The sequence below is a fragment of the Wyeomyia smithii genome, chromosome 2, assembly GCF_029784165.1.
Source record: "Wyeomyia smithii strain HCP4-BCI-WySm-NY-G18 chromosome 2, ASM2978416v1, whole genome shotgun sequence".
NCBI lineage: Eukaryota > Metazoa > Arthropoda > Insecta > Diptera > Culicidae > Wyeomyia > Wyeomyia smithii.
Window position 1 is genome coordinate 232,849,538 of NC_073695.1, and position 26,182 is coordinate 232,875,719.

Sequence of the window (26,182 nt, forward strand, 5' to 3'; positions counted from 1 at the left end):
TAATTTTCTCAACTTAATTTCAAAATAAGTAATAATGAAATAATGAAAGATTATAGCTTTTAGCCATACCTGTGAATTTTGATGCCCCCAGCCGCTAACATTTTTTCAGAGACTTCAATAAGTTTTCTCGTGAACATAAAGATGAAGCGACGAACCCGGCAAGCAATTACTCTGCGAACTCTTACGTAAGTTGACGCGTTTTGGTAATGGCTAGGGGGATCAAAATTCACAGAAAAGGTTAAAAAGCTATAAACTTTCTAGAGCTGTTATTTTGAGCTTTAGGGCAGTACTTTTTTCGCTTTTGTCAACTAGTGTAATGTGCATTGTAGAGCTCAAACTGGAAAACGTAGAAGCTATTGCTTTTCAACCGTTCCTGTGACGGTTGTTACGTCGAATTCACCCAATTGTGAGTGTTTTTTTACGCTAAAACGTTTGCCATTAGGGTAATGACCACTTTCGACCATTTTTTTCGATAGAAGACTTAGTTCAACAAATCTGTTTACAATTAATTCAGGTGTTAACAAATTTGCTCGGTTCTTCCCCCAACGTTTCAACCAATTTACACACTTTCAGTTGCAAACCAGTTTCATAGTAGACAAGTAGATTTAGCATACAATCAAATCTCGAACATATATTTGATCAGATACTTAATTCAGAATCATATTGAATCGTGCTAAAATAATCTTCTTCGACATAATATTTCAAAGTTGGATTCAGAGCTGGTAAAATTAGCAATATCTTTGTATCGAACTTATATTTAGCACCCAAGGCACCTCACAAGGCAGACAGCTAAGCGTGGCCTACTGCTGCGACCAGACCGACGGCTCAGCCCTGAACTAGAAACCCTGATTATTAGCAGCCGCAGTGCTTCTTTCGGAGCAGAGAGCTCCGTCCGAATGCATAAATGCATGAGTGAATCGATGAATGAATGAATACCTGAATGGTGAATGAGCCTGGTCACCTCCAGCTTCCCAGTTACAGCGCGCAACATGGGTAGATTCGGGCGATAGAGTGAAATATCTCAATCATCATCGATCTCGACGTTTGAATTCCAGAAATCTTCTATGAACCAGCCCATCAACAGCAGCACTGTACGCGCGCATCAGTAATCAGAATAAAAATATAATAGGAAACGGAGACAAAGCGGGATTTGAATTTTAGATTGGACAATTTTTCACCTACGAATTTTTTCCGTCACTTTCAGCCGTTGAAGTCACTCTCATTCTGGGTTCGATTTTTTTCCGGGTCTTGAATTTGGGTGGTCCATATCCATGGAGACGCTAAACACCCGAACATGGTAGATCGTTTGACATAGATAGGTGAGTTTGTCTGCTGGAAGTTATGTAATTAACTGGTGCAAACTGTAGAAAAGTGTGTCGCCAGTGGATCAACATAGAAAGTGGAACATCTCAGCTTTCGACGGCATTCCACGCGGCGCATTTAACAATTCAGATTGGGTGGTGTGTCATACATGTTACAGCCATCTGTTCTTGTTCACCACGATGAGGTGTCTGGCAAATTAACATATACATTCTCACACATGTACTCACATGAATCATAACATCAATTAACGCGTCGCCAGTTTCAAACCGGAAACGGGTAGCGTCAGCCATGCAAACAACACAATACACGACACAATCGTGACGAAAATTTTCATTATGAAGTAGCGTTCATTCCAAAAAACCAAAACGATATCCTGAAGACGACAAGAAAACGCAAAACTATTCTCTAGGGTAGTGTAGACTATTGTGGTTCGTCTCTCTCTTTGTTCAGTATGGTGTAAAAATGTGCGTCTGACTGACAATGAGGCCGTGCGCTCGGAATCGCCACATTACTCTAGTTTAAAATTTCTACTGGAACAGGGCCTCTGCGTTAGATTTTCTCCGATAGCAGCAGTTGGCGACAAAATTGTCGAATGATTGAATAATTCATTTCATCGATACCAGCAACAATTTATGTATACTTTACTCCACTGTAAGCCTAAATAGTTTGAAAGTCGCCGAATGACAAACAGGACGAAGCATTTCGGCATACCACTTATGGGATTCATACGTCTGTGTTTCGGAGGGGGGCGGGAGGGGTTAGCACACTCCCGCACGCATGGCACATAAATCTGGAACTCTCCGGCGTAACCTGGGACCGACCCGAGTCGATAAATGGTTAACACACGCTACCTTGTTGTTCTATCCGTATCATTGTTTCCAAATCTGCTCCAGTTTTTTTGAACAGGCAATGTGTTGTTTTTTTGTTGCTTTTAAATTCAGTTAGCATCCCGTTCTTTACGCTGAACAAATTAATAGAAATTTATTAGATTGGAAATATAACACACACATAAGTGAATAGCATTCGAAGCAATGAAAGTATAAAGTTAAATTTTATGGTTTTAGTCTCTCGAAATTGCTGAGTCAGACAATGGCCGTTGATTAGCTCGGAAAACCTAAATGTATTTGCATCAGTGAATAATTTACTAGTTCAATATATTTTACTCTAATGTAAAATAACTTTCGTTCAGGTTATGAGAAATTCAGCAGTTAGATAATGAAAACAGTGTTTTTATTTTTTGTAACCTAGATAATTTTGACGACTCAAGTCAGAAAAAAACTGACTCCTATTCACGGCATTATCATGTGGCTGATGTAATTTCGCTTAATATTTATTAAAACCATACGGCTTCGCGGCGATGATGCGGAACTTGATGACAAGTAAACGTGACTACACCAAGATTAGCGTGTTTTGATAAACGTCCTATGACGCACGTGTGCGTCATTCAGGCCAGAATGTGCGTCGTGGTAATAAATTTAAGATAATTTATTAACCCTTGTACGGCGTTAGACGCTTATAATTCTTCATTTCTATTAAAGCTCCTGTGTTAATTTCAAAAGTAAAGGAAAAAAACAACAAAATAGTTTAAGCGATGATGTGGGCGCACGAGGGTTAGACTCGCTTGCCATTCACGCGCCATTCGCCATCATCGCAGCCACATAATTCAATAACGCGACCTACTTCTTCGAACCCATTCAAAGAGTAATAGGGAGCACTCTTGAACGAAACTCACCGACGCGGAGAAAGCAAAAAATAAACCTTCATATCATCGCTTGCCCCACGAACGAAGGAGACAAGTATGAATGAACCGACACAATCAGCCCAGGCGTGGCGACGCAGGCAGAGCTTCCACAGTGGCCGAAATCTTTTTTTTTTTGGTATTCCACACCCGACGATCTATTATCACATCCGTAACAGGCGGGTTCGGGTTCCATTGAAGGGAACGCGCAACGCCACACGGTAGAGTGGCGTGGTAAAGTGCCTGATTTTGGCATTCCCTCTACCTTGAGTACACAGCACAAAAGTCACTCACACACACAAATTCATGAATACACGGACGGACACATCAGTAATCAGTCCACGCGATACTTTGGTCAAACGGTATCAAAATGGAAACGACGTAATCAAAACATTCCAATCAGAAATGGAAAGATGTTAAAACTTCGCGTCGCAAACATTTTTTCGTTTTACTTGTTTGTTTTCATGAAGTTTGCTTTTGATGATTGAATGGTTTGTCCAAAAATAAAATTGAAAATTTTTAAATGTGTAACAATAACAGCTCCACTTTTAACTCACTGAGTTCTCTATACATTACCCATCAAGATTAACATTTTAGCTAGCTATTTATCTGCTTGTTGGAAGATGCCTTTTTCAATATTTACAACGCGATGAAACTTAGAAACAATCGATGTAGACCAATAAATAGTGTATGAATCTTCTACCAAATTTAACCTAAGAAACTTTTTTCAAATGAGTTTATGAAAAATGCCCCCAAGTTCCTACACCAAAAAAGAGCGTGATACTTTCAGCCTTATCAGTGACTCTTTTTAGCTGTGCGTAATTCGGATTTTTTTTGACGTAGGACTACGTCTAACCGCACTATATTGAGATACATTCTGCAAAAACTAAAACCAAGGTGTAACGTTGGAATGAAAGATTTCAAACGGTAATACTGATGTAACCACATGATGGATCACAATAATCAATATGCCGTTGGGTTGATAAAATGATGGACAATTTTGTGATACTTCAGTTATCATTCATTGTCATTCATTGTTAAACAGTGAAAATTTCATAATAGTTTCAAGCTCGAATTTCCACGAACAATGTACCAATCACATTCGAGCACGCAAAGGTGAAGCTTTTTCGGAAAGTTCGTAAACACCTCCACTAATACAACAGTGAGGCGTGTTGGGTTAACGCGTAGGTGTCGTTTTGCATACAATCGAATTGCCGTTTGAATTTTCTTCTTCTTCTTCTTGTTTCGAATTGTAGCATATATCACACATTTAATATGATTATTCGGTGCAGCAAAATACGTTGCGCCCGGGGACAACAAAATTCTGTACGTGTCAGTAGAGGCAGATAGCAAGGTATTTGGTACATTGTTTAGATAAAATGCGTTGTTTAGTTTTGAACTCTACACTCTGTTTTTCTCGGATTTATTAAAATAACTAAACATAGTGGTGGTGGTATAGAGGAAAACCAAATTCATTTAATCTTGATATTAGAGTTACCACATTTGTATTTGTATTTCTCAATTAAAAAAAAATAACATGAGCATTTTCAAGATGATAATACTTTCCATAACCTTACTTGTGATTGACCAGAACTATGCAAACATTAATTGTTGAGGCTAATGTTGTTCATCATTCTAGCCCGGTTTATTTTCAAAGATAACAGACATATGACTTTCAAATATGACATCTTCGTTGTTTTTTGGTATCTTGAAACTGATTCATTTAATTCTGAACGCTTCTCTTTTCATGACTTATTGTTTTACTTTTTAAGCGACCAACGACGACATTAACAGTAGATATGGCCACGAATTAACTAGTTTCAGTTCCAAGTCGTTTGAGGTGTCGCTTGATGAATTTAGGCTGACGACCATACATACTTGGTATAAGGCAATCCACGAGACAGTTGCGATCAGCTGATTTCAGTCTGTTTTCAACTCATGACAGCTTTATGTATGTTCGATCGGTCTCAACTTGGATGCAATCCGGATCCAGAAGCGTGAAAAACAAATGTTATCCGATCGGTAGCTCTAGTATCGCGAGTGCCAATCCTAAATACAACAATATAAAATCACTTTTGATATTATTGCCGACATTAAAAGATTTCGGTTTTGGCCGTGTTTTGATTTTACAGCTTGAAAAACACCAACAATAACAAACGTACAAGCAAAAAAACGTCACCCGTGGATTGCCTTATTACCGCCCGAGTAATTAGAGGCATATTACTGCTTTGATCATGATCATTATATTACCGGAACATGTTCCGGTCATTTCTCAGGAACCGTTTCAACGATTCCGGTCATCCGCTTCGGCAACATAAATAACCAACATACCTTTCTTTTGGAGGATGTTGAACTTAAATTGGTTAAAAAATCAAGAAAACTAAAAAAATGTGATTAAACTTAATCGTTCATTCTCGGCACATGTGTGCCAAAATCGAACCGTACCAAAAGTGAAACGAGCTCAAATCAAACGGAGCTTCATAAGGATATATAAAACTATTGTAGTCCTACGTCAACTATGCGGTCGTGTCTTAGATACCACCCTCCGACTTTTTCTTCTGACGACATTCGGAGTTTAGCTTTCACGTGCGTAATTCCTGTGGGTTTTTGTCGTTATCAGTGCAAGGGTTTCGCCGTTTGACGAAGGAATTTCCGATTCTCATTTACAATTTACGTGGTTGTTTAGTTCAACACAGTAAATAGAACTAAGCTACGAAAATAATGTGTGACAGTTTCAATCTATCTCTGCATGTTATTATCATCATTTTTTGGCAGTTTTGAGAATTCCAGTTTTTAAGGTCAGTTGAGGATTGACCAAGATGATGGTACTAAATAAACTAACAAAAGAGGAAATATGAGCTGAGAAATTGAAGCGCTAAAGGAGACTTTAAACGAAAATCGAAAATTCGAAAAAAGCACAGAACAAATCATTATGTAATCGTAAAGAAGGATACGACAAGTAAATAAAAGAAATGTCAAGATCAAATTAGTGAGTGTGAAAAACAAAAAAAAATGTAGAAATTGTTAAAGGTGACAGAAATGGCAAAACGTCGACCAATTATACCCAAAAAGGTGAATTATTTAGCAGAAAGCGATAATGTTATTAGTACCGAAGAAGGAAAAAACCTGTCAAGTCTAGAGAATTGAATAAATCTAGAAAACCTTAAAACTGTGAAAAATCTAAAAAACTAAATCTAAAACTAAAATGTTAAAATTAAGAAATTCGAAAATTTTAAATCTGAAAAAACTAGAAAAAACTAAAAAATCTTAAATACTAGAAATTCTATGTCTACATAATTCCAAAAACCTAGAAAATCTAAAAAAATGGGAAATCTAGAAAATTCAGAAAATGTGCAATAGAAAATCTAAGCAAAATAGAAAAAATCCAGACATACTAAAAAATCTGCATCTAGAAAAATCCAAAATCTGTAAAATTTGAAAAATTTAGAAATAATTTTTTTTTAACAGAATGTTATACAAAATTTAAGAAAAATGACAAAAAAAGTCTGATTTTAGATTTTTATTCGCGGAAAGTGTTACTTTTTTCATGTCTTTTTTTCAAAGAAAACGGTGGTTAAAGCGCATCGAGAGTTAAAAAGAGTTAACAATAGTTGAAGAAAACTGCAAGATTAGCCTGGAATTACGACAGCCTCTTTTATGTCAGTGTATATTTTGCAATAGGTTTGGGAATACATTCGATTGGGGTTGAATAATTCAATGGTGTGCAGCGTTATATATGTCATTCTCTTTTTTCATTAGTTGATTGTTAATCTTGAAACGAATTGTTGAGTTTGGATTGCCATTTACCAATGACACGGGATGATTCTAGAGCAAGCAAGCAAACAAGACATAACGATCATAACACACGCTACCAGTATCATCCTAACTGGTCAAATAGCTGAAAGAAAACGCGACGCTACAAATCCGGACAAAATAACTAACATGTCCTGACATGTTTAGCAATGCTATGCAGTGCTGCGGCTCGCCGGTTGGTCTGTCTGCTTTGAAACGCTGCGATCGAAGGAATTGCCTGCTCAGCCTTGTTTTGCGCTAGAATCAGTTGCTGCTTGCTGCTGGTCCAGTAAATCATCCTCTTACTACAGTGAACGAGTAAACAATGAAAACTCATTTTCAGCAATAGCATGCTTTTATGCATGACTACTGAGAGTTGAACTTCCGGTAGGCGTGTCTCTGTGGACTAGAGCGAGTAAAACAATAACAACAACATCAAATCGTTTATAAAGCCAAATCGTTTGAATTGTTTAGCGTTGGCTGTGCTGGGGAAGAAGGCCTTGTTTCAGCTTTGATTAGTCGGAACGTGTGTTCAATCAGGTTTCACATTTTTCAATAATACAATTCTGCCCATAAATGCATAATAGTCCCATGTGAATTTTCATCACTTTTGAGTTAAACCTCAGAAACATCTTCACATTACGTGTGCTCTCGAAAAATCACACGAAAAAGCTATGTTTATTGCTAAAATGATTAAAAAATATTAACTTAGGTCAGTCCCGTGTTACAAATAAACACAAAACAGGCTCAGAGCTGTAAATAATTAGTAGAAGATAATAGTAACTTTCAATAAAGGATCAATTAAAGTGTACTAATCGAAACAACAATAGCCTTTTTGTATTTGAAGAAATTCAGCCAAATATATTTACTCGGATGAATGTATGTTATAAATTGTTGTTTTTTGAATGAATCAATAGGAAGAAAAATATGCAGTGTTCTACTTGCGTTTTACTCATAAACGCATAAAAGTCATACTACGAAAAACGTACATTTGGTAGTATGACTCTTATGCGTTTATGGGTAGAATAGTTAGCATCACAACATTACAATTTTCCGCGATTTTGGTGGACGCATAGCTAATTTTCCAATCGATTGCTGTAAGAATCAAGAAAACCCGTTGGAAACTGGCAAAGTTTCAAGCGTTTGAAATTGGACGCGTGACGCATTCGATGTTTTCGGTTTTTGAATTCGTACCTCTATATATGTTGCCGTAAGACGTAATTCTACGCCAAAATGAAACAACGTACCGTTATTGGTTCTGTCGCTTTAAAGACGATAATTTAGGTGTTGATAACTGTCCGTGCAGTCAAAACCCTTAGGCCTCTGCCAGGCTGAACGCCAACGCGAGCGATCGGGCGAGATTTTTGCCGTAGGTTAATGAACAGCTCTACTTACGGCTGTTTATTTACCTACGGCAAGAATTGTGGAATTGTTAGCTGGGGATTCTTGTCGAACGTAGGAACAGCTTGCTTCGGTATTAGGAGTTACCCACCAAGCCATTGCCAAGTGATTGCATGCCTTTTAAATGATTCAAAAACTAGGAACTTGGGTTTTCTGTGATTTAAAGCTAAGGGACGTTAAGCATCATTTTTTATGCCTTTGAACAACTGCTCCAACGACAAAAAAGGAACGGTTTTCTTCATCGCACCGTGTCGAATAATAAAAAATAGATTTTCAGCCATAAAAAGACGAAAACATTGGGTACTGTCGTGTCATGCTTCTAAGTCGTCGGCTCGGCTGAATATAGCCGCTGCGAGGTTATGCTGGGTATTAATTGGGACCAAGTCAGTGTAATTTATTATGAGCTGTTGAAACCGAACGAAATCATCATTGGATCGTTGGTATCGTGTAATTGATGTAAATAATGCGATTGGGTCGACCACTGCACGAAAAATGGGCACAATACGAAGAGAGGCACGAGAAGGCACGCCATATTTTCCAGGAATCGTGTTGTCCGATTCAAGGTTCGAAAAAGCACTGCGGTGCGACACTATACTGATGACTGGGCTCTCTATTTACTATAACAGTCTTATGGAGAGAGCTCACATATAGCTAAAGCTTACACAGGCAACGAAGCTGTCTTGTGTTGCACACGACAGCTCATTCTTGCGCATGTGTTTTGTTTGTTCGGACATGATAGCCTGCGCTGTTGATAGCTTCGACAGCTGCGACAGCTATCGATGATATTGAACTTACACTTTCCCATTGTTGATATCATTGCCCACGTAAGAAAAAAACTTGTTTCGCGAGGCCTCGCTTTCTTTATATCATCGGCCTTACTCTCGTGAATTACAATCACCTGACAGCCCTCTTGGATTTGTGCCTAAGAATGTCGCGTTGTAAAGGCTGTCATTAGCGACAGCGTGAATAACAGCCCGTTTTGCATTGCATGTGTGCGCTGTCGCTGTGTACCAAACGTATGAGGAGCAGGGAGAGCTGTGCAATGCAATGAGTGCCAAATTAGTTTAAAATTTGCTATAACGGAGAGACAGTACTTTTCAGCAGGCTGGTCCGATTACTGCTTGTTCCGTTCAATGGCACATGGGCTGACTAACGCAGTTTTGCTCATACCAAGACATCGAAAAATGGCTTGATGTACGCCCTCAAGGGAAGAACACTTTTATCCAATCGCTATTCGATACAAAAATCTATAAAATCTGAGAAATTAGAATCTGCACGGAAAACCTTCTATGGCACAAAAAATGCAAATAATCCCAAATATCTAGAACATCAAAAATTCTGGACAATCCAAAAAAAAACCTAAAAATCTAAAAAAATGAAATACTTCAATGCCTAGAAAATCTAAAGAAATGTAAAAATTTATAATTCCTGAAATTTAAATTCTAAATAAAAAATCTAGGTAACGAAACGTTTCAAGCATTGATCTAGTACAGCGGTTCTCAACCTGGGGTACGCGTACTTCTAGGGGTACGCGAGAGCCTTCAGGGGGTACGCGAAAGAAAAATCAGTAATGGCGGACAAAGCAATGTTTTTTTTAATACTTCAGTTGTTGTTCAAACCTGCTCTCAAAACATGACTGTAGCAATACAACAAACTATAGTCCAATTTGAAACCTGGACTAGACTACCACAACGTGATATACCACTACTTTCTCCCACTCTGCGAGGACATTCGAAGCCAGGGGGTACAATTAATTTGGCAAATATTGCCAAGGGGTAAGCGGACAATAAAAGGTTGAGAACCGCTGATCTAGTATGCAGTGCATGCTGTCAACGACGCGTCTAGTTAACACAGTGGAGCAGAAAATTGTGAATCTTACAACACCAATTGCTTTTAGAGTGAAATAGTTAATAACTAAAAGAGTTAGATGCTTGTTGTCAAAGAACAACTTGTAGAGTAGACTCCAATGTTCAAATTGGGTAACAACAAAACTCATGTTTATCACACATTTTAGAAAGAAAATTGCAGTTTAGTTCTCAAAAAAACATTTGATTCCACATTTGTTCCTATCTAAGTGCTGCTTATACTCTCTAATTCGACATTTTAAGACACTATTGAGTACGAAATTTTCTCAGCTTTCAAACGATACCAACAAAATTCATGCTTCTTGTGCTTTTTGTGCTAGACCTCGTTAAAGGCAGACATAACCGAAAACTGAAAAAAGTGAATAACTCTGCAGTAATTGAATTTCAACCATATTCATAAAAGGATTTTTTCATCAAATAAGGTCCTCTGTCACCCCTAAAGAATTTTAAATGAGCTTCCTAACGCTTTGTATAATCGAGTCTATATACAGGGTGTTAGGTAGCTCACTTTAAATCTTTTAAGGGGTGATAGAGGACCCTATTTGATGAAAAAAATCCTTCTACGCATATGGTCAAAATTCAACTACTGCTGAGTTATTCATTTTGTCAGTTTTCGGTTATGTTTTCCATTAACGAGGTCTATCACAAAAAGTGTGATATTTGGCTCATTTCTGTTGATTTCGTTGGAAAGCTGAGAAAATTTTGTTATCAATAATGTCTTAAAAACGTCCAATTAGAGGAAATAAAAGGCACTTGGAAAGGAACAAACGTGAAATGAAATGTTTTTTGAGAACTAAGCTGCAATTTTCTATCTGAAATGTGTGACAAACATGGATTCTGTTGTTAACTAAATTAAACATTAAAATTCACTCCACAAGTTGTTCTTTGACATCAAGCATCTAGCTCTATTAGTTTAGCTCCTATTTCACTTTTAAAGCAATAAGTCGCGTCTTAATTCAGTGTTGTAAGTATCACAATTTTCTGCTTCACTGTGTTTACGTAGACGCGTCGTTGAATGAAGGCGCAGCTTATTGCTATTAAAGTGAAATAGCAACTAAACTAAAAGAGTTAGGTGCTTGGTGTTAAAGAACAACTTATAGAGTAGACTTCAAAGTTTAATTTCGTTAACAACAAAACTCACACATTTCAGAGAGAAATTGCATTTCAGTTTTCAAAAAACATTCGATTTCATATTTGTTCCTGTCTAAAGCAGGTATTAGACGAAGCAAACATTTGCTATTTCTGGTACGAATTTTATTTGCACAAAATAAAATCCGTACCAAAAATAGCAAATATTTGCTTCGTCTAATACCTGCTTAAATGCTTCTTTTTTTCTCCAAGTTTGACGTTTTAATGACATAATTGATTACGAAATTTTCTCAGCTTCCCAAAGAAAACAACAGAATTGAGCTAGCTATCATACTTGTTGTGTTAGATCTCGTTGAAGGCAAACATAACCGAAAACTAGAAAAAGTGAATAACTCAGCAGTAGTTGAATTTTGACCATATGCGTAGAAGGATTTTTTTCATCAAATAAGGTCCTCTATCGTCCCTTAAAGGATTTCAGATAAGCTACCTAACACCCTGTATAATCGAGTCTATGTTTAATCTAGTCTGTATATACTCGAGTCCGACCTGTATTAGAATATTGAAGATAGAGTTCAGAAGACAAATTTGAAAATCTAAAGAGTTGAAAAGCAAAACAAAAAATAAAGTGTTAAAAATTTAGAGAACTCAGAAAATAAAAAAACGATAATGCAAAAAAAATAAAAATCTTCAGAAACAAGAAAACTTTAGAATTCTTGAAAATTTTAAAATCTAATAGGTATATAGGTAATAGTTTTCAAAAATAGAAATGAGACAATGTAGAAAATTTTAGAAATCTGCAAAATTGATGAAGTCTCGCAGAATCTAAAAAAATCCTAGAACTAGATCTAAAATATAGGAAATTCAAAACCTAGAAAATACAATAAACCTAGAGAATTGTGAAAATTTTTGAAAATGTGAAATAGGAAATTTTGAAAATATAAAAAACCACTTAAATTTCATGAACTTTTGGAAATTTGAGGTATCAAAAAAAAAAAAAAAATAGGAACCATAAAAAACCTTCCAAACAGATCTAGAATATGTATCTACAAAAGTTGAAAAAATCAGGTAAACCTAAACGAAGTTTAGAAGAAAATTTTCGAGAGGCTAAACCATTTTGTAATTCTGGTAAATTTATCGAGCAAGAAAATCAATAAAATGTAACGTTTTTTGTTTCGTCTCTGTTTATTCGGATTTTTACTGCTAGATTTAGTTATCTTAGAATTGGTTCGCTTGGTAAATTTAATTTGATTTTTTAACAATTTATTTGAAATTATTATGAATACTATTCATGTATTTTCAAATCATTTGGTGTTACAAGCTAGATTTATTTTCTTCTTTTTTATGGATTTTCCTTTGAAAACAAATATTAACTCTAAATATAATTTATATCTCATGATATCTTAGTTTTAAATTTGGTTCCTGTTTCGCAAGTTATGAACTAGAGAAGCCTTCAAAATATCATCAAATTTCTATGGTTCATATATTTAACATTCATGGCTGTTCATGACCTATAATCTATTTCGTATTCGCAATTAAATAGAGATTAATTCCCACTTATAGCGTAAATACTCATGTTGAGTGTTCCGGCTGTTCTCAGGCAAGCCAATCGTCATATGTTCAAATCTCAGTTCAGAAGAGACTGCTAGCATCAGTTAGACGTGGAGTCTACGTCCAACAAACAGTTATTTTGAATTACGACAGTGGAATGTTATCATCTGAGCTAAGCTTTGCTCTGAATCAATATGATATTGGTAAAGTGGAATAGCCCTGCTAGTTCAACCTCGAGTATATATCACGTCGTTTTTGCATAGCTCTCATTTTAAGACATTTTATTATTCAAGGATTTACCGAAAATAAACGTCTGTATCCGGTTCATTGATCAATAACACAGAAGCGGCATCTGATGTTTCGATAAATTATGTCCATGCTCGTGATAGGAGATCCGCGTAATCTAAAGAACCCGATCCGAAAAAAAACTAAACTCGTTCTTTGCTAAACTAGTTCAACGGCCAAAAGGAGGGAGTGGTCATTTACAACACTATCGATTGCTGCTTCGGAACGCCATTATTGTCAAATGCCACAAACCGTTTTTAGTGCGTAGCGAGGAACAAATAAAGCCAGAGAAAAACAAAACAGCCAATCATAAAACGATGACTCCTGCTGCGTAGCCCTCGATTATTTTTTTATGTCAGACATTTATTCTGCAATATTTTCTTTTATTGGTATGACGTTCGTCGTATTCGTTTCAGTTGTCCCAATCATTAATTATAAGTTGAAACGCCGATTGTCAAACCGCGCGCGTTACGTTCGCCCGTCTGTCTGTCAGTCAGGCCAACATCAACAACAACAACACAACCGCGTTCGCGTTCGGTGTGTTTTGTTTTGTTTGGTGGTTAGTCTCGATTGATCCCCAAACAAGGAGCTTCGGAAAGGTTGAACCGGGAAGGCGCTGGGAGAAGCTTTGGAAGGCGGCATGTTAATGGCTGTAAAAAACAGCAACTACGACCTCTGCACAATAAAACAGATTTCTGCGTTGTCTCGTAGAATCGCATGCTGTATTCGATGAGTAAAAAATAGAGGCGATGATAGTAAAAATAAGTGACACTCAGGCACCTGCTATGGTATGGTAATCCGGTTTCAGATCGCTCGTTAAGCCATTTGGATAATGTTGATATTTTTATTGAATGGGACGTTTTTTTGGGTAGGACGGCGTGTGAGTTGATTTTGCAAAGCAACAGACGACTTGGCGTCTCCATGGTCCTCATTAAAGGCCATGAACTAATCGAATTGTGGTTGTTTTTCTTTTCTTTTGTGGATCATAATCGTACAAGAAACAGTAAGTTGTTCCGTTACGAATCATTCAACTCAACCGAGCTATAGCACTAGCGTCACTGCTCTGAGCCGACGCGTCCGAAATTTGCCAACTCACGCGATTACCGGAATGTGAAGAGAATCGATCAAGACTTTCGCTTGTACCTATCTATGGGAACTACTGCGACCGGCATCAGTTTGGAACGAACACTCTTCTGTGGTGGCGTGCTCTGCTTGACAGTTCGGTGGACCCACAGGAATTCGTGCGCGACGCCACCGATCCGGTGGTCGGCGGTAGCTGGCCCAAATCATGCCGATCAACTTCTAGTGAGCCGTTATTCGCTGATGACGACAATATCGTGGAACGATCTGTTGTTCCCCATCTGGATCAGTAGAAATGGACTTTTTTTTTGTAACGAACAAAAAAATACCATCGTCCCAGTTCAACTCTGCTAATGTTGGGTATGTTCCCTCTCTTGATTTTCCCCTCCTCAATGACGCTTTTTTCTCTGCGTGTTGCATGTTTACACCTTTCCAGTTTGATTTTTTTCTAATGCATTATAGTTTTTCAGAGGGATGCCTTAGTTGGAATTGAGAATACGGAAGTTAAAGGGTCGACTGAAAAATGCTTTGAACCCTTTTAGTACTGGATATTACTGAAAATTACTAAATCTTACGGATATGTACCGTGCTGGATCGAAATCCGTACGCCTAAGCACATGATAATCTTCGACGGTCAATATAAAATCGAGAAATTACATAATGCTTTAAACTGACATGTTTACTTATAGGTCTACTTATATTTTATCACTATTTTCCAGCAAAATGATTGAAATCACTCCGAAACTCGAAAAAATCATGTTTTTTTCTTGTTCATCTATAATTTATTTGACACGGCACAAATACAATTTAAGAAAAAATCATGTTTAAATAGAACATGTTTTGAATCGAAATCCGTACACAGTTGGTTGTCTGAATCAAAACCCGTACACTTTTGAATCGAAATCCGCACACACGCGATATAGACTGGATCAAAGTCCATACAACAATAAATCAGACTCCGTATAGATGAAGAAGTACAAAAATGAACATCTTCTATTTATAATTTATCTTTAAATTACCGAATAAGTATATTTTGAGGATCAACTGGCTCCTAAAGTTTCACACGGTTTTCTAATTTTTGATATCAGCTGAAATAGTGCAATTTTCGTAGCGTTTCGTAGTAACCGGAACGCCGGAACCTCTCGAAGCTTCCCGGTACGACTTTCCCTTGCGCTTCTCAGTCACAGCTCGTTTAAAATTGTTTGCCGTATATTTATACTTGTTTTCTTCCATTATATGCTAAAAACAAGAAGAAAGTTCAACAATATATGCATGATACACACGCTGTACGGATTTCGATTCAAGCAAATAAAATGAATCAAAATCCGCACGGCAGAGTTTTTGTTGAATAAATACAACTTACACTATTTATTAGACAATATACAGCTCGAAAATGACTAAGACTTACTTTTTCCATCAATTTCAAAAAGATTCACACAGTAAAACACTTATATCCCACTTGAAAATCGTTTTCATCTGAAGAACGTTTCCTTAGTATATTCTCTAACGATACAACGAAATGACAACTGAAACCGATACACGATTGATTTTTCATTTTTAATATTTTTATTTCATGGCCTACTGGCGCATAGTTTAATTTAACAGAAGGCCAACAACTCAACGGATATGTACATGTAACTATCATATGAATTTTCACTTTTATAATGCTTAAAACTGAAGAAAAACATCAAGGTGTACGGATTTCGATACTGTACGGGTTTCGATCCAGCACGGTACGTAACCCTGCTTATTTTGCATCAAAAGTGTGTTCCGGCAAGACTGATCAGTGGGCTAAACTGCTGCCACATTTCTGCTATGAACATTTGAATGATACTTACGGCGAAGGCAGAAATAATTCGAATTCCAAACTTAATATTCACACGCAGTCACCTCTCCATTTGGGTAGTAATCGATCGAGGAACGACGCACACAGGACGCGGGAGGACAGGCGTGGCATGACTGATTCGTTTGAATCATGCGAGTTGTTTAAAATGTAACCCCTCTCGCGTTCTGCCTCTACATTTGTTGTTGAGTTTTTACGTGTTTGATTATTCCTGTTGCTGTTGCCATTGAATAAAACAGGCAGCCAGTCAATCGATGTTTTGTGTTACGAAATGAAATGGTGTTTCAAGATTAGCATCATTATATAAAACTATCGATAGATTTAAAATCAATAACAGTTCTTCACAGTACAGCAATCCTGGTAACTGATTGATAAGCCGTTCGCTAAAAATTACGCTTGTTCACTACTTTCGCTCAGTTCTAACATTCCATCGACAGAAAAGACAGAGAGAGTAAAGATTTAGATATAGGCGCAACCTCTGCGCAGCTCCCAAGCTATCTTCATTTTGAATTCAGCGCTGTGTAAAACCCGTAGCAGCAGCAGCAGCAGCAGCACCGCCTATAGCGGCCCAATAAATTAGCGTTCCGCGATCGTGACTGATTGATCACCATCATTAGCGCGCTGTTTGGCCTTACATACAGATGCGTGGTAGATTCGCCGGTGCCGCCGAGCCACAACAAGCAAACCTGTTTAGGAAAAGCAAAAGCGAATCGTTTCAAAAATGTACCACCACACCTCTCTGGTTTCTCTAAAGTCGCCCCCACTTTCCTTCACAACCTACCCTCCATCGTTTGCGTTGTCCAGTAACGTTGACGCCCATAGCAAAGAGCTTAGCTCTTTTTTTTTCTTGAATGAATCTCGTCAATGTTTACGACCGGCGGCGCACACTTTGCGTGCGTCGGTCGTCCCAGCTTCGATGCAGTTCCGCTGTGCGGTAGCCGGGAGAGCGCACGATTGAGAGGAGCTATCTCTCTATTATGCATCTCTAAATCGTTGAAGTGGTTTCGTGTTTGTTCACAGATGAAAAGCTTAAAAATCGTTTCATAATTTACCTTCAAACGGATTACACGATCGAACCGTTTGAGTTTTGATTATGTTTGTTATTGGAATGTTCTATGGTTTGAGAAATCTACTTTCTTTTCGATTGAATTAACTGGCTTCATAGCGAAATTTAACCATTTTTCATGCAGAGGCTTTTGACGTAGAATTACGTCTTATAGCAACATTGAAACCCGAAATATCGAGAAAGGCCCACAAATGGTCCCCTTTTAAAATGCTTGAAACTAAATCAATTTCCAACGGATTTCCTTCATTCTTAGGGTAATCGATTATAAAACTAGTCCATTAAAACGCTAGCTAATGTACTATTAAAAAAAAAAGAGCCTTGTTAAACGCATATTGCGCTTGAAATAACGCTAAATTTCCAGCGAATCTCTCATTCTAAATCAAACTAAACAAACGATAGGACTTTCCAAACGATTCGTTGTTGTTGTTGTTGTTTCACTCGCCCGAGTGTACAACGAAACGCCCGGAAATATAACTCTCAGTAGTCATGTATAAAACTAGCATGCAGACATTTAGTCTTCAATGTCTATCCGATCACTGTAGCAAAAGGATGATTTACTGGAAACTGGATCGACCAGCAGCAAGCATAGCTGCGGCAAGTCGCAACGCAGTAGGCGGCAATTTCACATATTCAACAGAGGAAAGCGGGACACACTGTTTCCAAAGCTGCAAAAACGTGATCGAAATTATTTTAACCCAAAATAATTGGTTTTAAAGCCGCGGTGTCTTCAGTAAAGTTGTTCCGTCAATCATTGTCCACCGACCATGTACATTTTGTTTATTGACCTAATAAAAGATCTGTGTAAAAATTCAGCTCAATCGGACATGATTTAGGGGTGCCTCAAAGTGTTCAAAGTTTTGATGTTTTGACCCTCGAAAATGAACAACCTCAATGAAAAATCCAGTTCAAAATGCTTAATAAACATTAAAATTATTCACCAAACCACATGTAAATCATTTTAATGTTTAGTAGGCATCCTAAACATAATTTTCTACTAGGAATGTTAATTTTCAAGGGTCAAAATACTGAAATTTCAAGCGTTTTGAGGCATCCCTAAATCATGTCAGTTTGATTAAGCTGAAATTTTGCACAGGCTATTATATATTAGACAAATGAACAAAATGTACATGGTCGGTTCTTTAAATTCGAATGGCGCATTGCCACCCTACTGTCCATTTTGTGATTAATCTACCTAAAAGTGAGAAACGAATTTCAGTTTTGTCATTTTGGAATATAAAAATTCGCAAAATTGTGGCACATTTAAAAAAAAGAACAACTTTGTTGAGGACATTTTTTCTGTCTACCTATTTGAATGGACTTTTGTTGTGTTTTCCTAGATTGAGAAAATCAATTTTTGTTCAATTTAACTTTCTATAGTGATTTTTTACAACTTTTCAATGTTTTACAAAAATGTTTTATAACAAAACAAACAATTTCTACACAGGAAGTTTGTTTTATTTCACATATTTCGTTGGTTATTGATGGTTTTTACTAAAATAACGCATGATTTGTTCAATTTTATGGGTCTCAGAAGCACTTTTCGGCGTTTCTAAGCTCAATTTGGGATCATTTTCTTTTCTGGTCCCTAGAAGCACCTTTCGGCGATTCTGAACTCAACTTGCCATTATTTTCCGTTTTGACCGTTTTCTGGTCCTTAGAAGCTCAACCATACTGAGCTCAATTTGGGGTCATTCTATATTTTGGCATTTTCTGGCCCTTAGAAGCACTTTTCGGCGATTCTAAGCTCAATTTGGAATCATTTTCTATTTTGGTCTTTTCTCGCCTTTTTTTGTTTTGGCCTTTTTTTGCCTTTAGAAGCCTTTTTCGGTGTTTCTAAGCTCAATTTGGGATCATTTTCGATTTTGGCCTTTTCTAGCTCTTAGAAGCACTTTTCGGCGATTCTGTGAGCTAAATTTGAGATCATTTTCTGGTCTTTTCTTGCTCTTAGAAGCACATTTTGGCGATTCTAAGCTCAGTTTCGGGAGCTCCGTAGCCGCAAGGTTACAGAGTTCGCTTTGATAAGCGGGTGGTCGTGGGTTCGAATCTTAGTAAAATCAGGCCATTAGATGTAAGTGACTTTAGCATGGGCTTATTCTCAGGCTCCCCACCACGTACCCTTCCTTCAATCTGAATTCTTCAGTACCCCTGTTGACTCTCCTTCTGACAAAAATATATCCCTATCATAATAATACTGGTATGAGTAACGTATGAAAGTTCTCTCCAGGGAATTTAATTTAGGCGATATTGTTAGGATGCACAGAGGATCGGTTTAATAGAAGCAGTAAGCTTGAAACGGAAAGGTAAAACTTACACATAAGCACGGATATGAATGATAAGCGTATCACTTACTTCAATAGTGATACTGCCAATAATATGAAGTGCGGAGTACAGAAAACACCTGGGCAATATCACAATAGATCTAATCTCTGGTCGCAGTGATGAGTTCACAAAGGAAAAAAAGCTCAGTTTAAGATCATTTTCTATTTTTACCTTTCTTGGCCATTAGAAGCACTTTTCGGTGAGCACTTTTTATGAGCTCAATCTGGGATTATTTTCTATTTTGGCCTTTTCTGACCTTTACAAGGGGTTTTGAACGATTTTGAGCTCAATTTAGGATAATTTTATATTTTGGCCTTTTCTGGCCTTTAGAAACCTTATTCGGTGTTTCTGAGCTCAATTCGGGATCATTTTCTACTTGGGCCTTTTCTGACCATTAGAAGGGGGTTTCAGCGATTCTGAGCTCGATTTGGGATCATTTTCTGTTCTGGCCATTCCTGGCTCTTGGAAGCACTTTTCGGCGATTCTAAGCTCAATTTGGGATCATTTTCTGTTTTGGCCTTTTCTAGCCCTTAGAAGCACTTTTCGGAGATTTTGAGCTCAATTTGGGATTATTTTCTATTTTGGCCTTTTCTGATCTCGAGAAGGGGTTTTCAGCGATTTTGAGCTCAATTTAGGATCATTTTCTGTTTTGGCCTTTTCTGACCTTTAGAAGGGGTTTTCAGCGATTTTGAGCTCAATTTGGGATCGTTTATGATTTTGGCCTTTTCTGGTTCTTAGAAGCACTTTTCGGCGATTTTGAGCTCATTTTGGGATCATTTTCTGTGTTTCGGCCGTTTCTAACCCTTAGAAGCACTTTTCGGTGATTCTGAGCTCAATTTAGGATCATTTTCTATTTTGACCTTTTCTGACCTTTAAAAGGGTTTTCAGCGATTTTGAGCTCAATTTAAGGTAAATTTCTATTTTGGCTTTGTCTGGCCTTTAGAAGCCTTTTTCAGTGTTTCTTCTGAGCTCTTCTAAGGATCATTTTCTATTTTGGCCTTTTTTGACCATTAGAAGCACTGTTCGGTGAATCTGAGCTCAATTTGGGATCAATTTCTATTTTGGCCTTTTCTGGCCCTTAGAAGCATTTTTTGGAGATTCTGAGCTCAATTTGGGATTATTTTCTATTATGGCCTTTTCTGGCCATTAGAAGCACTTTTCGGCGATTTTGAGCTCAATTTAGCATCATTTTATATTTTGGCCTTTTCTTGCCCTTAGAAGCAATTTTCAGCGATTTCAAGCTATCTGTGTAGCATCCTGCATCAACTTGCTTGGATTATCGATTAGTAGGATAAGGAACGGCTTAAGCAGTGGCGCCTATTTTAATCAGACGAAGAAAACAGGCCCTAAACTCCTGAATTTTGATCAATTTCGACAATTTCAATGATGGAAACGAAAACTTTAATTGTCTAGCTGTCCTACGAATACAAGAAATGCCGTTAATCACAAAGAATTCTGTTAACAGCCATTCAGGAGCCACTTCGGGTGCTGAAAAAACGCCTGCAAAAGAGATGGAAACTGCTTAAAATAGGTTCGGGGTGATTGGAATAGTGTCCTTCGGTTGGTAACTTCAATTGAATATTGTTAAAGTTTGCTAACATAGTTTTACAATCTGAAAACAAATCCTGACAAAGAAAATGATAGAGAACAGAGTGACATACTTCTGTTTGAATTTCACCCAACACATTTCGAGTATTTCGTCTCAAAACACAGGCGGCTCCTAAAGCTGCTTAGAATATGTTCCCTACCCTATTACCCTATTTCAATTGAGCGGAATTAGAGGCGATTGGGTGGGTTTATATTCTTCGTGATAAAATTTCTCTTGCTGTCACGGTACCACTGAGCTACCTTCCGGCTGTAGTAGCAACTTGCCCAATCCGGCCAAAATTAAACAGGACCTCTGTGTGCCTTAAGAAACGGTAGAACTCGCTTTTTATGGCACTCTTGCTTGTACACCGTTGAGTCCATCGCCTTGTTTGTGATAAAACTTTTCTGTCCACAGCTGCAAATTCTTTGTCAGATCATTAGTTTGAACTTGAACATGGCGGGGACATAACCCCGTGCTGTGACAAATAATTTTTTTTTCCGAGAAGCTGTTCAAAATCCAGCTTTACGTATGTTTCGTCTTCGTCAGATCGTTCTCGAACGCTCTCGGATTCTCGACGGAAGTGTGTAAAGCTTTTTTTTCTTTCGTTTTTCATTCAGCATAACTTTTTGTAAACTTGCACTGAAGGGCGAATAATTTCCACACAAATAGTTGTCAACACATTTCACATCCGTCCACTAGGGACGCTGCTAACTGACAACGTTGCCGGATTTTTGACGTAGAATACGTCTTACGGCAACCTATACAGGGACCCAATTTTAATACAGGGATCCAATTTCAAAACCGAGAACATCGGGAGCGTCACGAAAATTGTCCACTTTCAAACGTTTAAAACTCAGTCAGTTTTCAACCGATTTCTGTTATTTTTGCAGCAATCGATTGGAAAATCATTTAAGCACCTGTCCAAATGCATAAAGTTGTAATCTGATTGTTCAAACTATTGTAATATTGAAAATTGTTGAACATTGTCGAAACGCTAATGTCGGCTTTTGATTGGTCGCTTGCTGCCTTTCCCTAAAAAGGACGACAGAACGGAGTACCTAGTTATCCGGGAATGCACTCTTTGGGCTATATAAGAGACTGTTTCCCCTCAAGCAAATCAGTTCACTAGCAGCAGGCAGCAGTAGCGGACATCAACACCGATGGCAGTAGGCGAAGTGGATCACCAGCGGGCAACAGCGGTGGTGGTATTGGTTAGCTGCAGTTCCTACCTATTTCAGTTGGGCTCCCCTTCGATCTGAGTTGGACCCCACCAGCGGTAATCCAATTCAGATATCGTTGGGTAAATACCCGAAACTGAAAGAGACTCGCACCGCCAGGTGGTTTGAGAAGCCACCGTCACCCAGCGTATATGTATATATAGGGTGTCTGCACATAACGTGTGTGAATATCTATATAGCGTGTGTCGCTAGCTATATAAGGTGTGTCGCTAGCGCGCGTGGCTTGCGATGGTATAGCGATTATAGAGGGGGGAATGCCCTATTTGCCCTCGTCTATAGCCTCTTCGTAGCCACTGCCTAAATTAAAATATCTTAGTGCAACTTGATTCAAAAGACAGCCTCAAAACAATTCGATTTCATTCTTGCTTCGGATACGGCAGCAAGTGAAACCGCATAGCTGCACATAGCATCTGCTGTTGTTCATTGCACAATGGCCCAGAAACCAAATTTAGGGGGAAATTAGCAAAGTTTTAGAGAAACCTTTTTTTTACAAAGTTACTTAAAATTATTAGAGCTATGACATTGTAGAACAAGTTTTTCTTCTATTCACAAAGATAAAAAAGTTAGATACTTGATTGCATCGAAACTTTTGGTCACCCTAATTTTTGATAATTTTTTAATAAGCGCTTTATTACATGTAACAACTTTGTAGAAGAAAGTTTTTCTCTAAAACATTACTATAGAGCTCTAGACCCAAATTTCCCCCTAAATTTTGTTCCTGGACCATTGTGCATTGTTGTAACCAGTGCCGGCTATAGAGGTAAACGTCATCTGGAGCAAAAAGACATTAAATTAGTTAACCCCAATTGAGTGTATTCCCAAACCTATTCCAAGAAGTACATTGACATAAGACAGGCTGTCGTATTCTACGTTAACACTGCGGTCTTGTCTAATAAACAACCTCTTCAACTTTTCGGGATGTGTTCGTACCTGTTTTGCTCCCGAAGAAAACGGAAAAGAAGGCAGAATTCGATTAATGCCCAGCTTTGTAAAAACCAAAACCAACCGTCCTTTTGAGGACAAGCACATATTTTCAATTAAAGCAGTAACAATAACATTTTACCTCTAATTAAAATTTAAAATTTTACATAGCGTTTTCATCGATCAGAACTCAGGTTTAACACTCAAACTAAGCCATCGTGAAACAACAAATCGCCCTGCTAGGGGTGGTGAGTTGGGATTTTCCTTTAAATACCGTTCCGATAAGGTATGTGATTCTTGTGGCTTTCTTTTCCATTCTCCGTCCGGGGGCCGCTAGCTGGTGATTGCGGAGTTTGCTAACATACTTTATGCTTCTAACGATTTGAATATGTCGAACACGTTTGGAGTTGTGGTGGTGGCAGAAATTGCGTGGTGATCGAGGAGGGGTTGTGCGATCGGCAAACATTTATTTAGAAAGAAGAAAGCAAAAAGAGAGCCGCAAAATGAGCACGTGAGAATGGAATGTGGAAGTTTTTGAAGTTGAGCATGGGTTTCTCCAGTAGTTGCGCGCCGCCGCGGTTGGTTTCGGGGGTTGGTGGGTTGTTGTGAAAGAGCCAGTTTTGCCTTAACCCGGCCCGGTTGGTTGCTATCGTTAGCTTCGCTCTGTCCCGTCTCACACGATCGATTCGAATGTACACCGGGATGGAGTGGCTGTTGAATGTTTCCACCGGTTCTCTAACATTTTGCACGGGCAACGAATTGATCACCGTTTAAAAGTAAAATAGGAAACAAGCTTAGCAATTTGCACGATGCTGTTTGAGAGTTAATCCTCTTAAATAAATTAACGATTAAAAGTTTTTTTTCAATACGGTTTTTGGAAACCCTACTCTGATGAAGTCGTTCAGGCAATAGGGACAATCAGATCAAGTTAAACATAAGCAGGTTGTAAACTACAAGCACTTTCCTTCCGGCAAGGGGTGAAAAAATAAGGATAATTACAATTTCCAGTCATATTTCCAAGCAGTATTCCTCCGGCCAATGGATGGCTTATTACCGTTTAAACGAGACACCTAGCTGCCGGTGTTATTGAGCTGTCAATCAATGGTGGGCTCCGACAAGGTGTCATTCATTAGTGAGTTGTAATTTTATGCTCTTGTATTTTCGCCACAGACAACACCAATATTCCAGTTGCCAGCAGAGATAAATATCAAGCTAATTGGTAAAAATGCCCTTCTTGAACAACAAGAGGCAATTTTTTTTTGTTCAGCTGCGCAATTCTTGTTTGCCAGTAATTAATTGACGTACTAATTTGAAGTCGTGCGTGTTTGTGGGACGAAAATGCAATATTTAAATCAATAGCTATTATTGTCAGCTGCCGATTGCAGCTACCGTTTACCTTCCAAATAAAGTCTGCATATATTTTTAGATTTCCATTTCTATCCATAACATGTTTTTTCTTGCTAATTAAATGGAATTAATAATTTTATATACCGTATTTTCTTCCTACGCAGGATAATCAAAAGGAAAATGCTTGCCCGATCTGTCCAACGGAAACCAGCCTGGTGCTGCCGGATGGAACGAACCTAACTCAGCGATGCCCAATAGCTCCAACCAAAGGACTGGTTCCACATCACAAGGAACATCGGAAGACGCTCTGCTGGAATGCCAATCACTGCCAAAATAGTAAGTATAGAGATCAATCAACCCTTCTCTCGGTGCGTTGTTATCCGTTGTTATCAGCGTGGACCGCTAAAATCTTTTTGGTACGTTTGGTATGCCTCTCATTGCTGAGAAATCGGGCTCGAACTGGTGTAATTCCGACGGAAATAATTGCTATTCAAAGAGCAATTGTTGAATTGGACATCGTTTCCGATTGTATTGATATTGAGCTGCGAGGGAATACTCTGTGGATAGTTGGTTTATATTGCAAAGTTCAAGTACCCAACTGGAGAGTTTTTACTTTGGAGTGGGTTCTCAAATGGAGTTGCGGGAAGCTTTAACTAGAGATTGCCAGTTTTACAAGGTCAGCTATCTATTTCAATAATCGTCCAATTTAATAATTTAATTGATTTTTCAGTAAGATTATTGACAAAAAGTTGGTTAGCGTACTTTATCAGGAGTTTTAAACTGTTGATATATGTAGCAATTAGTGAATTGTTATGTCCTTCGCAAGAATTGTTATCTTACTTTTATGAAGTTGTAAATCCCGTCGGTTGAGTTTTATGAATTTTAAAAATATAGGTATGCTCATATGTGTATATGAAACAACGCACCAGCTGCTTTCAAATCATCCTTCCAAGCCCTTCCGATAAAATTTATTGACATGCGTTCTTTTGCTTTTTTTTTCTCCACAGAATGCCACGACACCTGCCCAAACAAGTCGTGCACCGTGACCGGCGAGTGCTGCGACGAAACGTGCCTCGGTAGCTGCACCGGCCGGAACGGGTCCAACTGTTCCGTCTGTCGACATCTGAGCATCGATCCGGCCGGCCGGCGGCAGTGCGTGACCAAGTGTCCGGAGGGTATGTTCGTCTACCACAGCCGCTGCATAACGGCCGACCAGTGCTACACCATCAAGAAGCCCATCTCGCTGGACTCGAATCAGGATTTGCCGCAGTATCCGTACATTCCGCACAACGAAACGTGCATCATGGAGTGTCCGGCCGATCACGAGCTGCAGATAGTAAACGACAAAAGGCGCTGCAAGAAGTGTGACAAGGGAGCCTGTCCGAAGCGCTGCGGTGGGGGTAATATCGATAACATACAAAGCGCTCAGTCGCTAAAAGGATGCGAGATTATCGAAGGATCCTTGGAAATACAGCTGAGAAGTCGTGGGGGAGGTTAGTCAAATCGAAAAAAAAAAAATCTTCATGAATAACAATGCAAAATTTGTTTTTTTTCTGCAGAAAACATAGTCAAAGAGTTGGAGAAATTTCTTAGTAGCATCACGGAAATCACGGGCTATCTGAAAGTTGTGCGGTCCTATCCACTGCTTTCGTTAGGATTCCTGAAAAAGCTTAGGATAATTCACGGAACGCATGCAAAAATTTCAAAGTTAGTATTCTGTAGACTGTTGTCTTGTTTAC

The 26,182-nt window shown here is 38.3% G+C and overlaps 1 protein-coding gene across 7 annotated transcripts in view; it reads left to right on the forward strand.

Annotated features, from left to right (window-relative positions):
- The window catches only part of LOC129720387 (insulin-like receptor), a 246,067-nt gene that overhangs the window by 206,803 nt on the left and 13,082 nt on the right, over positions 1 to 26,182 (forward strand). For all 7 annotated transcript variants that reach the window (XM_055671853.1, XM_055671851.1, XM_055671857.1 and 4 more), the window contains 3 exons: positions 24,608 to 24,779; positions 25,451 to 25,936; positions 26,003 to 26,150. In XM_055671853.1, coding sequence (XP_055527828.1) covers positions 24,608 to 24,779; positions 25,451 to 25,936; positions 26,003 to 26,150 — 806 coding nt within the window. The remainder of the gene's footprint in view (positions 1 to 24,607; positions 24,780 to 25,450; positions 25,937 to 26,002; positions 26,151 to 26,182) is intronic.